This window comes from Urtica dioica, chromosome 7 (assembly GCF_054948205.1).
Source record: "Urtica dioica subsp. dioica isolate 48M chromosome 7, U.dioica_male_clone48M_v1_H2, whole genome shotgun sequence".
Taxonomy (NCBI): domain Eukaryota; kingdom Viridiplantae; phylum Streptophyta; class Magnoliopsida; order Rosales; family Urticaceae; genus Urtica; species Urtica dioica.
The window spans coordinates 48,004,723-48,020,184 of NC_142762.1; the positions used below are offsets into that span (position 1 = coordinate 48,004,723).

Below are 15,462 nucleotides of genomic sequence, written 5' to 3' on the forward strand. Positions count from 1 at the left end.
ACGTCATGATTTTGAACGATCAAAAGTGCTATCTAATCTACGATCATAATCATTCTCGAATCTCTTTCTATGCATAAAGCTTATTAGCTTGTATTACGAGAATATTCCTTTGTATCTTCTCACTTCCCAGTTCCCACAGTTAATAAATAACGACTTTACTTTTCTACAATAAGTCGTTATATATGTACCGCAAATAGACTAGGTGACTACTTCTATCCGGTAGTTTAATTCTAATCAATAATTCAAATCCTACCCAAACCCAATGTAAAATAATAATAACATGTTCTATGTCGAAACCTAAAGTTGGTTCCTTATCATTTGTGTTTATAAATGATGGGCTGGACTGTGTAATTGAGTAACATTGATAAATATCAAATTTTCAAATTAATCAACGTTTATTTAATTTTACAATTTACTCATTAACAAAAATAAATGAGTTAATGATGATCACAATACCTTTTTGCTTATTTTATCTCAAGTTTTCAAAGCAACAAAATAATAATAACAATTTTTAGTAGTGATTATTTTTTTAAAATGACAAGTACTACGAAGGCAGACAAATTTCGGATACATTATATATGATAGAAATTTGTAACTGACTAAGTCTATTCAAACTTAAAAATTTCATTTTGTCATACGTTTCAGATTTTTTGATTTCTAAGCATTCTACTTATGTGGCATATTTTTTTATATCATTTTTACCCTTATTAATTAGTTAATATAATTTATTTTCGAAATTAATAAATCTAATTCATTATTCAAAATCCCTAATTATTAAGATCTCAGTTATCTTTCTCTCTATTTTCACGTTCTCTCTCTCTCTCTCTCTCTCTCTCTCTATTTTCACGTTCTCTCTCTCTCTCGTCACATTTTTTAGTCATGAACAAAGGTCAAAAACATTAAAAGCGCAATTAATAGTTGTTAATAACTATTTAATAGGTTCTACTTTAACTAATAATCAGTGATAACTGTTAATAGGTTTCTTCCATAAACCTATTAACAGTTATTACCGACTATTAACTGTGATACTGATTTTTTTTACCTCTGTCATGGCTAAAAATGTAACAAAAAGAGAGAGAGAGAGAGAGAGAGAGAGAGAGAGAGAGAGAGAGAGAGAGAGAGAGAGAGAGAGAGAGAGAGAGAGAGAGATTATTTAGGTATAGATAAATTATTTTCATTTAATTTATTTTTGGCAAAGAATTAGGGTAAAAAAAATAAGGATTATTATGTCTTATTGCATCAAAGATTGGCTAATTACCAAATATTACTAAAACGTTGGCTATTTCACAATTCTAAATTTTAAAAAGGCTAGTAAACTAGAGCGCCCTATATAATATTCACTAAATAAAACGAACGATAAAACAACTTACATAAAATCAAACAAAATTGAACGAAAAGGGGAATTATTAGAAATTGTTTCTGATCAACAAATTCAAAGATATAGATGGTAGGTTTAAAAAAATATGAGGGAGAGAAAAAGAGCTAAAAAAACTCTAAAAGAGAGTGTGTGAGAGCAGTGACGGATCTAGAACTTTAATCGAGCGGGGGCACAAAAAAAATTATAATGGGTTGATAAACATAACAAGAAGAATGCAATAAAAAAACTTCATTAAATAATTAAATATCAAAAACTACAATTGTATACGTCGACTTTTCATGTCTTGAAATCGTCGTATAATTGTCTCATTGTCAATCCTATCAAAAATATCTTTTTCGATGTACACAATTAAATTATCATTCATCAGTTGATCTCCCATTCGATTGCGTAGACGATTCTTCACAATATTCATGCTTGAAAATACTTTTTCGACCGAAGCAGTAGCAACTGGAAGTACCAATGTCAGTGTGATGAGTAAATATATTACTGGATATACCTGATCTTTCTTTGTCTCGACCATCTTTTTTGCAAGATCCCCAAGCCCTCTAAGGTTAGCAAACTCCGCATTAGAACGCATGTCGAAAATATAAGTTTCGAGTTGGTTATCGAGCTTTAAACGATTCGCAATAGAAAAGTCTTCAGGATAAAACTCGGCAAGACGGATCAACTTTTGCTTGTCATAAGCCGAAAAAGAGTTGGTAGGACACAAACATGCTACACACAAAAGAAGCTCCGTGTTCGCCTCAGTGAAACGATCATTTAACTCCAAAAGTTGCATATCAATGATAGAATAAAACAGCTCGACACGAAAGTGAAACGAATTCGTTACGCTTTGATCTTTACGCCTTGACCTTCCTCGGGGTATGTAAACATCATCCATGTTAGGCATTCCCACGTTATTCTTTTCACAAAAAGAAAAAACTTCATCAGAGAAATCTTTCCAACCTTTGTCTCGCATCGATTGCAACCTTTGCTTTCAAATTTTTGCCAAAGTCATAGCATTTACAATATCTTGGTCCCTCCTCTGCAAAGCTTTTGACAATTCATCTGTAATCCCTAATATTGCCTTCATCAAGTGTAGCGTAAATACAAAATCAAAGGATTGCATGATACTTAATAAATTATTTGCTTCAAATTTCTGCTCTGAGCTTGACCCCTCGTCAACAATAATCTCAAGAAGATCAATCGTGGATGAGAACATGATGATCAAGCTGATTAAAGAATCATAATGTGAGCTCCAACGTGTATCCGAAGTACGTTTCAACATGGTCTCCTGATTTAATCCTTTTCCGCTACAAATCTCACCATTATCGATAGCCTCAAAAATCTTGATTGCATGCAATTGATGAAGAACGTCGCACCGTTTAGACGAAGCGCTAGCAATGTTGACAATACTAGCAATAGAAAGGAGGAAAAATATAAGGATTCATAAGAATAAGAAAGCGAAAGAGAAGAGCAAAAAAAAAAAAATATATATATATATAAAGGGAGAGCTAAATAATATATATAATGATCATGAGACTCATATGAATTGCATAATCAAAATAGGTCAAATTAGGACTTTCTCTCTGCACTTGCACTTTAAACAAGAGACCTAGTAATAGTATATAATAAAACAATACAATTTTTAAAAAAAAAACAAAACAAAAGAATTCTTAAAGACCAAAAGCTACAGATTTTCACAAAAAATAATAATAAATAAAGTGTTTATATATTTTTAATATAAAAACATGGTGTACTGTAAATTGCTTTTGACATATGGGCATATACTGGTAATTGGACTGAACGAAGCAATCCTTTTAAAAAAAAAAGATGCATATCCGGATATCCCTATATACAAACAATCCTGACCAGGACTGATCCTGACTCCTGAGTACATACAGAGTACATATCGATATCACTGATATCAGCATAGCAGAGATAATAAATAAAATCTAATAATTACCTTCTTGGAATTCGTGAACTCAAGTATGCAAAACAGAGAAAAAAAGGCTCGGATGAGCAGTCAGACCAAAAATAACAAAAGGTTAAATATTATTAATGAGTTAAGTTTTTTTTATATTGGGTGTGGGTTACAAAATAAGCTCAATTTTATACTGATTTGAAATCCAACTTATAACTAACTCCGATTTTTTGTTAAATATAAGTACAAAATTTTTTTTCTCCAAAATTCCAGTGGGGGCCACTGCCCCCACTGGCCCCCACGTGGATCCGTGCCTGTGTGAGAGGAGAGAGAAAGATATATAAATATAATAATAAATTTAATTTTTTTAATAATTACACAGAAAATGTTAAAACGAGTTTGAAAAATCATTTTAATTTTCACGTTATATGATTTAGTTATTTTGTTATTTTTTCAAAATTTAGCTAGTTCATACGTTTTTATGTAGCTTAGTTCTAACTTACCATCTCAATGTTTTAAGTAGCTTAGTTCATACGTGTTTAATTTTCTTTATTTACAAGAATTGTCTATCATACGCAATATAGGCATGGAGGCTCAAGGCCCCTCAAATTTTTTTTTTTTAGTATTTATAATTATTTTTGTAATATATTACTCACAAAAATCATTTCCTAAATTTTATTTTTAGCTCTGACAGCTATTGTTGACGTTAAAAAAAGAAATATTACAAAAAGAATAATTGTTATATTATGATTCAACCAATCCAATGTTGTTGTCATATATATATATATATATATATATATATATATATATATATATATATATATATATATATATATATATATATATGAGTGAAATCAATAATGAGCTATTACATTTTGAGTGGAATATAATCATTTCATTTTGTACGATAAAAAGGAAGAAGAAGAAGAAAATGTATGTTGTACATGTGATCTCTCTTGCAGAGCTTCATTTACTATATTCATGTTGCGAAAACACCAACAAAAAGCATACATTATAGGCTTCATAAGCACCAACGTCATATAATAAAGAAATATCCAAAGGCTTTGATTTTCAAGGGTCATAGCGTCATGATCACATGTCGTTGTTTGTTGTTATCCTAATTATATATGATATAGAGCGTTGGCTTAATGTTATTATGACCTTCTTAGAAGAGAATGAAAAATAATGCAAGAAGAAATAGTGGGTTATATAAAGATATAAAAGAATAAAGAGTGGGTCACAGGATCACTGACTTTTTACATCAATTACGCCATCTTAATAATAAAATCGTCTTAGTTAATGAAATCAAAATCATACATAATAATAATCTATGGCTCAAAATAAAACATAGCTCAATCCTTTAGGTAAGTTTTGAATATTTTTAATTTTCAAAGAAATAGAAAAATAAGGAGGATGGTGGCGATAATGACAAGTTCATTTGACCCGATATTGTTTTAATAAGTCATGAGTCACGAGGGAATCATCCCTCGACAAGGTATAATGATAATTTATACACTCTAATTATGATACTATCACATTTTTCTTCGCCCATGTTCATGTCGAAAGAGTGTCGGGTCATATTCGAGTCACGAGTCTTGAAATGCAAGTTAATGAACAACTCCAATAAAACAAGTTTAGAGAGTGAACTATATGAATAAAAGGAGCAAAACCTATAATAACTATAAGATTAAAAAAAAAAAACACATATAATAACTATGTTTTACTATTTGCATTAAACTACATGCTAAAGCGATTGTGCAGGTCCCATTGAGTTTCATTCTTGCAAATGTATTCTCTATATGGAAACCTAGTTTAATTAAAAGTTTAATTTAATCTGCCTCATTTACAGAAATAAGAGACTTTTTTGGCCTATACACCTATTTGGTCTAAAAAGGCCGGGTTAAAGCGAATCTGAAAAATGTATGAATTCATTTATCACAAAAAAAAATTTGGACAAAAATCATAATATTTTAAGTAATAAGATACATTTTACTATTTGTAACAAATTTCATAATATTTGAGTAAGGCTTGAGTAATAAATAATTATTATACCATATGTTTATCGTTTTTACTACATAAAGTGCGTAATAATCAATTATTCTTCCTCTTGCACATTTTACATTGATAGATAGTCTACAACAAATCCGTACTCAGACATTGGCTCGACTGATTTTCTAAACCCCTTTGTACACTTAATCAGCACCTTGCATCAATATACCACTTTTGGAAAAATGCTAAATTTAAATTCCATTACAGAAAAATGTTTTGTAAGCACAATATTTTTTGGGAGCTTGAGTAGACTAGTCAATCAGAAATATAAATTTGTCAAAATAATTAATGTTTGGTTTATTTGCAAAATAGCCAATAAATCACATTAACCAACTTGATCATACAAAAATACCTTTCATTAAAATGAAGGATTACAAAAAAATAAACTAATAAACAAAATTAAAAATATTACAATAAATAACTCTTCCATTAATAGATTAAAAAATTCTCTAAAAATGTTATGAGATATTCACCGTCAATCTTCACCGCCTAGTCAACTAGTCATCCGTCTCGAGCTGTCAATTCTCCGATCGGAGATATAGAGCCTCCCACGCTTTCACCGCCTCCACCTCAGCCCGCTCTACCCGAATTAGTGACTCCATAGAACGCGCAGGCTTGCCGTTTTCGACTTGAGCCACCGATTTTTCAACCGAAAACGTAGAGCCTCCCTCACTTGCACCGCCTCCGAATTAACAAAAATTAACATTGGAATTTAACACTAAAAGTAAGAAGAACTAGCACTTAATTAACATTTAATTAACACTGAACGAATTGACATGAATTAACAGTGTACGAATTTATAGGAATTAACACGAATTAACATGACATTTATATGGAATTCGTTCGCTGATGAGCCAAACAGAAAGAAAAGCAAGAAGAAATCATAATCAAACTCGAAATATCACCTCGTATACTGGTGACAATAAATCTAAGTCCTCCATTCTTTCCGCCGAGTCCCTAATAATAATCTTCACCGGCCAACCAACAAAACATGCATAAACTCAACAACGTCAACGATCTTCCGCTGCTTCCGACGACTTTCCCACTCTCCTTCATCACTCCCACGTATGACCAGAAAGAGAGACTAGATTGCTGATATCGACGATGAAAAGCTTATGATTGTCGTCGCAGTTGACTGCGTGGACCAGCGTCCCGATGGGAATAAACAACACATCTTTACTCTCCAGATTGTACGCTTTCCTTCCCTCCTGTGATCGAACCGTTCCCTTCTCTGATCCTTGATCTAGATCTCCGCCGCCTCCGCCTCATCTCATCCCCGAACGAATCCTCTACCGCCATCAGTGCAGCCGCGTCCACCGACCTTAGTTGATTCATCACCGCCGTGATCTCCGAAGACGACCTTCGGCCTCCAGTCGTGCTTGCTGAAAGTTTTTTAATTTTGAATATAGCAATTACCTTGCAAAATCGAGGTGTAATTAAGAAAAAATATGTTGATATTAATATAGAAATCAAGCAATTATTTTAAGATCATCATAGTTGACTTGCTCTTTTGGAATATTTCTTAAAATAAAACACACGTCGATTATTAACAGTAGGTAGGGTTATTTTCGTCCCAAAATTTTAGGTTGAAACGCCATATCATCAAATCTGGCTATTTCTCATAAATATACTAAACGTTGGCCAATATAATCTCAACGTTTGAGGTGGGCTAGTTCGAGCAATTTTTGTTAGTAACTTCGAATAGAAAGGATTGGGAACAACTATCCGCAATTAAATAAGCTCGGACCGACCCTTATGATTAAGGTTCCTCAAGACCGACCCGTTTTACAAACATGGCCTCATTTAAAAAAGCGTGATTTATCTAAATAGTCAATTTCAAGTAAAAATTTTGTAAAATAACTAAAATTTGTCTAAAATTAATGAAATAGCCAAAATTTGCAATAACCAAGTTTCAAAAACTTTTTTGACCATAGAATTAATTTTTTTGAAAGTGATAAATTGCTTTTAAATAATCGTCAATTTTTTTTTATCACGTTCTAAAAAAAAAATTTTGCCAACGTAATTTTGATTATTTTACTGAAAATATGAAACTTTGACTATTTTGTTAATTAATTAGTTTCAAATGGTTATTTTATATAATTTTTCCTTAAAAAATTAAGAAAAAAAAATTAGGCCTTATTTAAAAAAAAATTGAAAAACTACTTGGATATAAAAAAAAAAATAGGTCATGTAACTTTCGGAGTTACTTTAGCGTATGGTCTGCCGTCTTATAACTCCGCCACATACTAGGGTTTAAAAAAACTAAAATAAAGTAAGGTAGATATCTTCCTTGAATGCAATATTCTACTTTACTTAAATATAAAATTGTTTATGATAAAGCAAGGATGTTGTATCATGATAGCCTAATTAAGTTTCATCAACATAAAGTAGCGATTTTAATTTTACCGTTAATAAATCAATATAAAAAGATAGATGTATATCGATAACGAATCACCGAGCATCAATCTCCGAAATGATACGAGTACTCATGGAGATTTGAATTTGTAAATATGAAATCTTAACAAATGGGTAACCAACGAGCTTGATATTCAAATAAACTCCCCCTCTCTCTCTCTCTCTCTACATATATATATTTTTGGTAAACTTTATATTCAGATTCAATGCGACTTTTTTGTTCCTGATTTTTATCGAAGTTATTCTTGTTATGAGGTAGACTAATGAATTATGATCTATATATTTTTGGGTTTAGACTTGTTTTGTAATGAATTTATATCGTTTATATGAGCTTGTTTATTAGTTTATAAATGATGTTTATGTTTATATTACTACATAATCTCATACTATTTTTGGTAAATTCTTCGGATGTTTAATGGAACCCTTATATGGTTCTTGGAGATTCAGCCTAGTTGATTTGGCGTGAATTGTGGTAAAGCAATATGACATTACATAATATCTAGAACAATGATATTAATTAATATAGTAAAGTAAAATATAGAACCTTCGTGGCCTTGGCCTCGTGATTAGCGTTATACGCATTTGCTACCAAGTTTGTTGGATGGCTTATGACGTGTCCTCGTTATCGCCCCATATACTTGCATTGTTTAAGTATTGATAGTGGCTTAATTATTTCATTAATTATATTATTGCCTAACAATAGTTGCGAATGAATTTGTATCAAATCTTGTGAACCATACACTGAGTTTTCATTATTTTATTGCTGTTTAATTTTATTTTTCAATTTACAGGACCTTATTATACAAGTGGGAGTGTGGGACAACCAAAGATTTCATAATTTCACGTGCGAGCCACTTGTTGATTGCAAAAGTGCAAGGATTTAAGGCTTTGTTTTCTAAACATGACAAAACGATATATAATTTGGAAAAATTATACATAATAATTTTTTAAATTAATTAATGAGCAAAATCTTTAAAATATTAAATTTTAATAAAATTACATTGTCCATTAATTTTTGAAGAATTTATTGCAACCGGCCAATCTCATGATTTCTTTTAAAATTTTATCTAAAGTTTCATTTTATTAAAAAAAAAAAAAAAGTCCAACAAGCCGATATAAATTAAATTAACTAAAATAGTTAATTAAATTACTTCTTCCAAGCTGAAATAAACTAAATTAACTAAAACAGTTAATTTAATTTATTTCGACCTGGTGAACTATTTTTTTAATAAAAATGAAATTTTAGCTTTTTTTTTTTTAAAGATGACGGGCTATTTAGCTACTGACTCAATTATCTCTTTATTTTTTTTAGCACAATCATTCAAATGTTTGATGTATTTTTATAAAATTTAATCACAAGGTCCAATAATTTTAGACAAATTTTAACTATTTTACGAATTTATTTATTTCAATTGGTATTTAAGTAAATGTATGCATGTATTTGTTATTTTATATATAGCGTACACATGAGTATACACAGATTTTGTGTAGGCGTCTATGCGTTGGCCCATTCCCCCGAAATTGTTAATATTTTTTTTGATGGATATGTCCTCAAGTATATTTCAATAAATTTTCTAAAAAAAGAAATTATAATTGAATAAATGACTAAAAGAAAATCACGAAATCGAGAGCAAATTTTAAGACTCTCTTTTTCTTCAATAAATATTAAATTAAAGAAGGCCCTAGCTCATGTTTGTAACTACAAATAACTAAAAGGAAATCAAGAGACATAGACCAATTTTTATGACTTTCTTTTTATTCAATAAATAAGAAATTAAAGACTTCCCTAAAATTATTAATGTCTCTTGTTGTACATCTTACTGTTTCAACTATGATTTAATACATAAATAAATTAGGAGATAACAAATTTTAAGTCTTTTTTTTTTCTTCCAACAAAAAATAGTTTAAAGACTAGTACTTTAGCTTTCAATGGGGATATATGTGAATAAGGGAAGAATAAGGAATGCATTTTATGTAATGATTTTGGCATTAGTTGAAAAAAAATACAAACCATACATGTGAGTGAGATATATATACGTGTAGAATTCGACTACTTTCTTTGTGGGGTATTTGTTTAAGAAGAGTCCAAATTGCCTTAGCATTCGTCAAAAAAAAAAAAAAAAAAAAAAAAAAAAAAAAAAAAAAAGGTCACATTCTTAGTATACTATAGTGTACCATTTTGTGAAAATATATTCTCTCTATTTCAGTGGCCATTATTATGCAATGCCCAAAACTTAAGGCTCTTATTCTCTTACTCCAAATGTTACGATTCGTATGAGTGTTCTCAACAAATTTTTCACAAACGTGACTCATAGACTCATAGTCTTTATGATGTGAAAAATGTCAATTAACTAAAAATTGTAAAAGAAAAAACTGCCACGAATAATTGTGTCTATTTTGTCGACAGTTAATTTTTAAACCCACAATCCACCTTTTGCTCCATTGGTTGTCATAAGGAGGGTGTGAAAGTAAACGGAGCTAATTAATTGTGCTTTAGTATAAAGTAAAAGAGATAAAGTAACATTTGTTATTTTGTAATCAAATTAGTTAAAACATTAATCTAGCTAAAAAGGGAATGCTTTAGCAGACATGGCACTAAAATGGATAAAAAAAAATAAAAGATAAAAAGTACCGAAGGAAAATTTGATTGATAGGAAATAAAGATGGGGTTTTTTTATACTTGGATAAGGACCAATTTGTGAAATTGAAATTAATATTTCATACCATAATTTTGTTCCCAAAATTAAGGACCAAAAAAAAAATTAAATGTCCCAATCAACGTGAATTTCGTTTGCAAAATCCCACGAGATGAGAAAATCCAGAAAGAGATGGTACATACATACACACATATATGATATATAGTTACACATACACTGTCGGAGACCTTCCTTATTAATATTGCTAAATAAACATGATAATTTTTTATATTAAAAAAAAAAAAAAAAAAATTATCACTATCACATATTTTCTCTAATTTTTAAAAACTTTCTTATTTAAAGGTGACCTCTTCAATAGCATCATCAACTCTCATTCCCTCTAAACCTTTTGGCATTGCCTTTTCTTCCGATTCATTTCCCACACCAACTTTATAGGCAACGACATCAAAAGAAAAAAAATATATATCCTCTCGTCGCAACAAAAATACAGGAAAACCTAAATCCCATTTCCATTACATAAAAAATATCATCTCTCTCTCTCTCTCTAATGGAAAATCAGAAGCTATTTGAGCAACAATGTCAAGTTCCGATGAATTCAAAGTTCAGAAGAGTCTGTGTTTTCTGTGGAAGCAGTCCCGGCAAGAATCCAAGCTATCAACTCGCTGCCATTCAACTTGGCAAAGAATTGGTAATAACTTCATGTTTTAATTTATTACTATTATTTAACTTGACCCTTTAGTTTAATTTTATTTGTTAACCGAAAAAAGTAAAACTAAAAGTTTGTTAATATGTTTCTCCTTGATATTTTCTCCTTTCTAAACTAAGAATGAGAAATTATGGATTTGAGTTACCATGCATCTGGAAAAAGTTACTTAGATAATTGGTAAAACAGACACAAAAAAAAAAAAGGTGACGTTTATTTTTGTTATTGTTTATATACTCTAATTTATAATATGGTAGCGTACATGGATTTAATTGTTTGAAGGAGCACGTCTGGTAGTATAAAATAGAGGATTATTGAGAGTAATTAATAAATTAAAAATATAAATATTTGCAGGTGGAAAGGAACATTGACTTAGTATATGGAGGTGGAAGCATTGGCTTGATGGGTTTGGTCTCCCAAGCTGTCTATGAAGGTGGTCGCCACGTGTTAGGGTACAATATTTTTCATCTTTTATTTATTTATTTATTTACAATATCATCATTGATACTATCAGTGTTTTTATTGTATCAGTATTTCATTTTATTTTTCTTTTTTTCATAACAGAGTCATTCCCAAGACTCTCATGCCAAGAGAGGTAAGAAGAGACCATGTTGTTTACTTTGATTTGATTTCAGTGAATTACTTGTCATATAAATAAATGAAAAGTAATTAAATATTTATTAAAAAGAATATATATAAATTATGAATCTCAGATCACCGGAGAAACTGTGGGGGAAGTGAGAGCTGTATCTGGAATGCATCAACGCAAAGCTGAAATGGCTAGACAAGCCGATGCATTTATTGCATTGCCAGGTATTAATTATTATTATTGTTATTAACTATTCATTATTCATTATACTTACTATACATATTACTAGGATCCATACATATACAGGACCTGTACTTTTCTTTTCACTATTGATTACATTATTAAAACATATAAAAACATGTTGTCCTTTTTTAGTATATGCACACAAAGTCACAAACATGAGTGAGATATTTCTGGGTTTTTTTTTTCTTTTTCTTGAGTGAGATATTTCTAGTTGGAAATTGACTATTTAAAAAAACTATGAAGAAGGGGTTTAAAAAAAAAACAGTCATGTTGTTACATATATTAAAGATAGTCGTTTTTAAGACTACTTCAAAACAGTCATGTCGTCACCAATTTTTCGGATGATGCTTTTATTATTTTCTTCCCCTTCATCATATTCACAATTGAACCCCGAATAAATTAATTAATTTCGGTTATCATGGACTAATATATATTAGCTTGGTTATTTATATATATATATATTAAGGTGGGTACGGAACTTTGGAGGAACTGTTGGAGGTGATAACTTGGGCTCAGTTGGGAATCCACGAGAAACCGGTAAAAGAATATCTCAACAATAGCAAGAAGAATTAAAATGATATTAGAAATGAAGTATTTAAGGAAATAGTTGTGGATGTGTGGGTATAGGTGGGATTGTTGAACGTGGATGGGTACTACAATTCACTGCTATCATTCATCGACAACGCAGTGGACGAAGGCTTCGTTACCCCAGCTGCCCGCCATATCATTGTGTCTGCCCAAACTGCCCAAGAACTCATGTGCAAGCTTGAGGTAATAATCTAATATAATATAATATATACTTACACCTATACATACATATATACATGTTTGTTTGTTGCAATTCGACACGTGTGATGGAGCCCAGCCAATAATCGTACACCGCCCGCACGCGGGTGTGGCCCCACACTTCCCTTGCCTGCGCCCCACCGTACGCGATATTAATCTTTTATAATAATAATAACAATATATCATTTGTTTTTGGGAAGAATATTATTATTCTAAATGTAAATGTTCTCATAGTTTCTTGAGTATGATATTTGTTTTTTTTTTTTTTTTTTTTTTTACAAATGGTATGTTTATATATAAAAAAAAATCAAGAATATAACTTAACATCATTAAAAAAAAATGTCACATTTGACGATAAAGCGTATTCAGAGTCTAAACATAGTTTAACATATATTTATATATAATTATGTAACAAGATATATCGAAAACTAAATTATTTTGTAATGGACTTGTGAGATCATTATTCAGTTATTTTGTATGAGGAGTCCAACACTCCTCACGTGCATTAGTAATTGTGAGAGCCAAACTTAGTAAGAAAAAAAGAGAATTGATCTGAGCCGTTGATTAATGGGTGATGTTTGATTTTGATCAGGAATATGTTCCTAAGCATTCTGAAGTAGGACCTAAGCTAAGGTGGGAGATGGAACAACAGATTGGCTACACTGTAAAGGCTGACATTTCTCGTTGACCTCACCAAAATAATGGAGCTTCTTATTTTTATGACCCTAGAGAATATATAGCATATTCCTACCCAAAAAAAAAAAAACTACTTATATTTATGTGGTGTAGAATGTGAGGTCCACTAGCTTAGGCAGTGTCACTATATATAGTAAATATTTCTTTTATTTTCATTTTTTTTGTGTGTTGATAGAACACCGCAATTTTATTATCTCAATTTTATTTTACTTGGCTGTGGGTTTTGTGGGTTTGCATTAATCTTTCTATCTCTAGAAGAAGAAGAAGAAACAACAAGGCCATTTGTTTTGTTGTGATTACTAGTAGTTTCCCATGTCGGTGTGAACCACTGATTTATGTACATTTTATTTATTTATTTTATTAATATATATTTTCAAGAATTGATGGGTTGTTTCAAGTTGCTTTCGTATGAAGAAAGAAGAGGATATTTTTTTTGTTCTTCATATTCTCAAAGGAAATTGATAGTAACGTGTCAGAGCCACTATGAAAGGAAGGCCGGTGATTTACGATGAATATCTCCACTCGTTATGTTTCACTATCGCCGTAGTTTACCTAGATGATTCTCTAAGTTATATATGAATAGAATAAAAGAGAGAATATGCCCTATTTACCTATAAAGGTAATATAAATTTGTGCTTGACATTTGTGCTATCCGGACTTATATATTCACACACAAATATTGATCATGTCTAATTGATTGTTACATAAGCAAGTTCAACCTTTTTTTTCCCTCCATGCCTAAAAACTTTAGAACTATAAGTTACTTTAATTAACGCCTTTATGGACACATGTCATTAATGATTCTGAATAATACTCGTGATTGTTTATTCTAAAGTACGAAAACAAAACCCTAACATTATATTATAATTTGACGTATGCTGTTTGATACTCTAAAAATAAATAAAGCTTTTATTTTAAAAAAATAATAAATAAATAAAATGAAGCCGTGAAGCTCTACAAAAACCACCGATCGAAGTTTGGAAATCCGCTATGTTTTTGTATTCCGATATTTCGCAAATAAACACTATATTGCTGAAAGGAAACTATCCCAACTGTACTCCTTATGACACCAAAATTAAGCTTGAAATATCGTCGCTTATTATTTATAAAATAGCCTCAAAATATTCCATACAAATGGAGTATATGGGAAATAATATAATAAAATTTGTATAAAATACGTGCTTTAATAAAAATCCTTTTTACCATCATTCATGGACTTGAGAGTTCGGAGAGTCTTTTATTTTATTTTTTTTCTCTTCCTTTATACAAGGAATTTTATCGTCAATGACTCCATGTACATGAAAGATTGGTTGGTCTAAGTTGGTTGATAAGTGGGGACTTGGAAACTGATCACTCTTTATTTTTCTTCATAATATGTTTAATATGTAGGGGTAGGGTACAAATTCACCTGTCCTAGACCGTACCAATAGGCAATAGCTATATGTCGATTGACAAAAAGCTAGTTGGGTAAGCAAAAAGAGTTGTTGTAGAGAGACAATCGGTGGCAATGACTAATGGTTTTTCGCTTGTTTGATTATTCTCTTTTTTTTTTTCAAAAAGAACAAAAGAAAAAGAAAAAGAAAAAGAAAAATCGAATTGTTGTAGATAAGATTCAAAGAAATGACTAGGTACATCGTCCAAGTTTAGGATCACGTGGGAGCGGTGGTGTCTATTTCATCGAATGTTATTGTCGACCAATAGTCATTGTTTAGTCCACTTCTGGCTAAAACACACACACGAGCTATTTATCTTTTTGAAGTACTGAAACAAAACTATTTGTTGAAATATGGCTATCTTACGTTGCTCGCTCGATCACTCTCCACCTCTTCTTTTTACCACATATCTGGAGATTGGTACGACTTTCACTCACTACCAAAGCATCATCATAGCATGTCCCATCTAGCCGTAAAGATAACCACAGGCCATTCACTGGTGGCGCCAGATATTTTAGCACTATGCACTTGTTGTATTACTTTGGACGAATCATGAAAACCCAAAAGAAAAAAGAAAAAAATAAATGGATAATTTTGACAGTCAGTAGGT

General features: G+C 30.8%; 1 protein-coding gene and 1 pseudogene across 1 annotated transcript; one reads left to right on the forward strand and one right to left on the reverse strand.

Moving 5' to 3' along the window:
• Positions 1 to 1,631: 1,631 nt before the first annotated feature.
• Positions 1,632 to 6,629, reverse strand: LOC149392438 (uncharacterized; annotated as a pseudogene).
• A 4,136-nt stretch (positions 6,630 to 10,765) lies between these two features.
• Positions 10,766 to 13,793, forward strand: LOC149392439 (cytokinin riboside 5'-monophosphate phosphoribohydrolase LOG1-like). Its single transcript, XM_089619550.1, has 7 exons — positions 10,766 to 11,090; positions 11,460 to 11,557; positions 11,670 to 11,700; positions 11,819 to 11,918; positions 12,404 to 12,474; positions 12,565 to 12,708; positions 13,316 to 13,793. The coding sequence occupies exons 1-7, from the start codon at positions 10,950 to 10,952 to the stop codon at positions 13,409 to 13,411; spliced, it is 681 nt and encodes a 226-aa protein (XP_089475676.1). The 5' UTR covers positions 10,766 to 10,949; the 3' UTR covers positions 13,412 to 13,793.
• Positions 13,794 to 15,462: the final 1,669 nt, after the last annotated feature.

What these genes read in the sequence shown, in the direction of transcription:
- LOC149392439 (XM_089619550.1), top strand. Translation starts at nt 10,950, where the DNA reads ATGGAAAATCAGAAGCTATTTGAGCAACAATGTCAAGTTCCGATGAAT. An exon ending in GGTGGTCGCCACGTGTTAGG is followed by an intron (nt 11,558 to 11,669) that starts GTACAATATTTT and finishes TTTTCATAACAG; the next exon opens with AGTCATTCCCAAGACTCTCA. An exon ending in AGACTCTCATGCCAAGAGAG is followed by an intron (nt 11,701 to 11,818) that starts GTAAGAAGAGAC and finishes TATGAATCTCAG; the next exon opens with ATCACCGGAGAAACTGTGGG.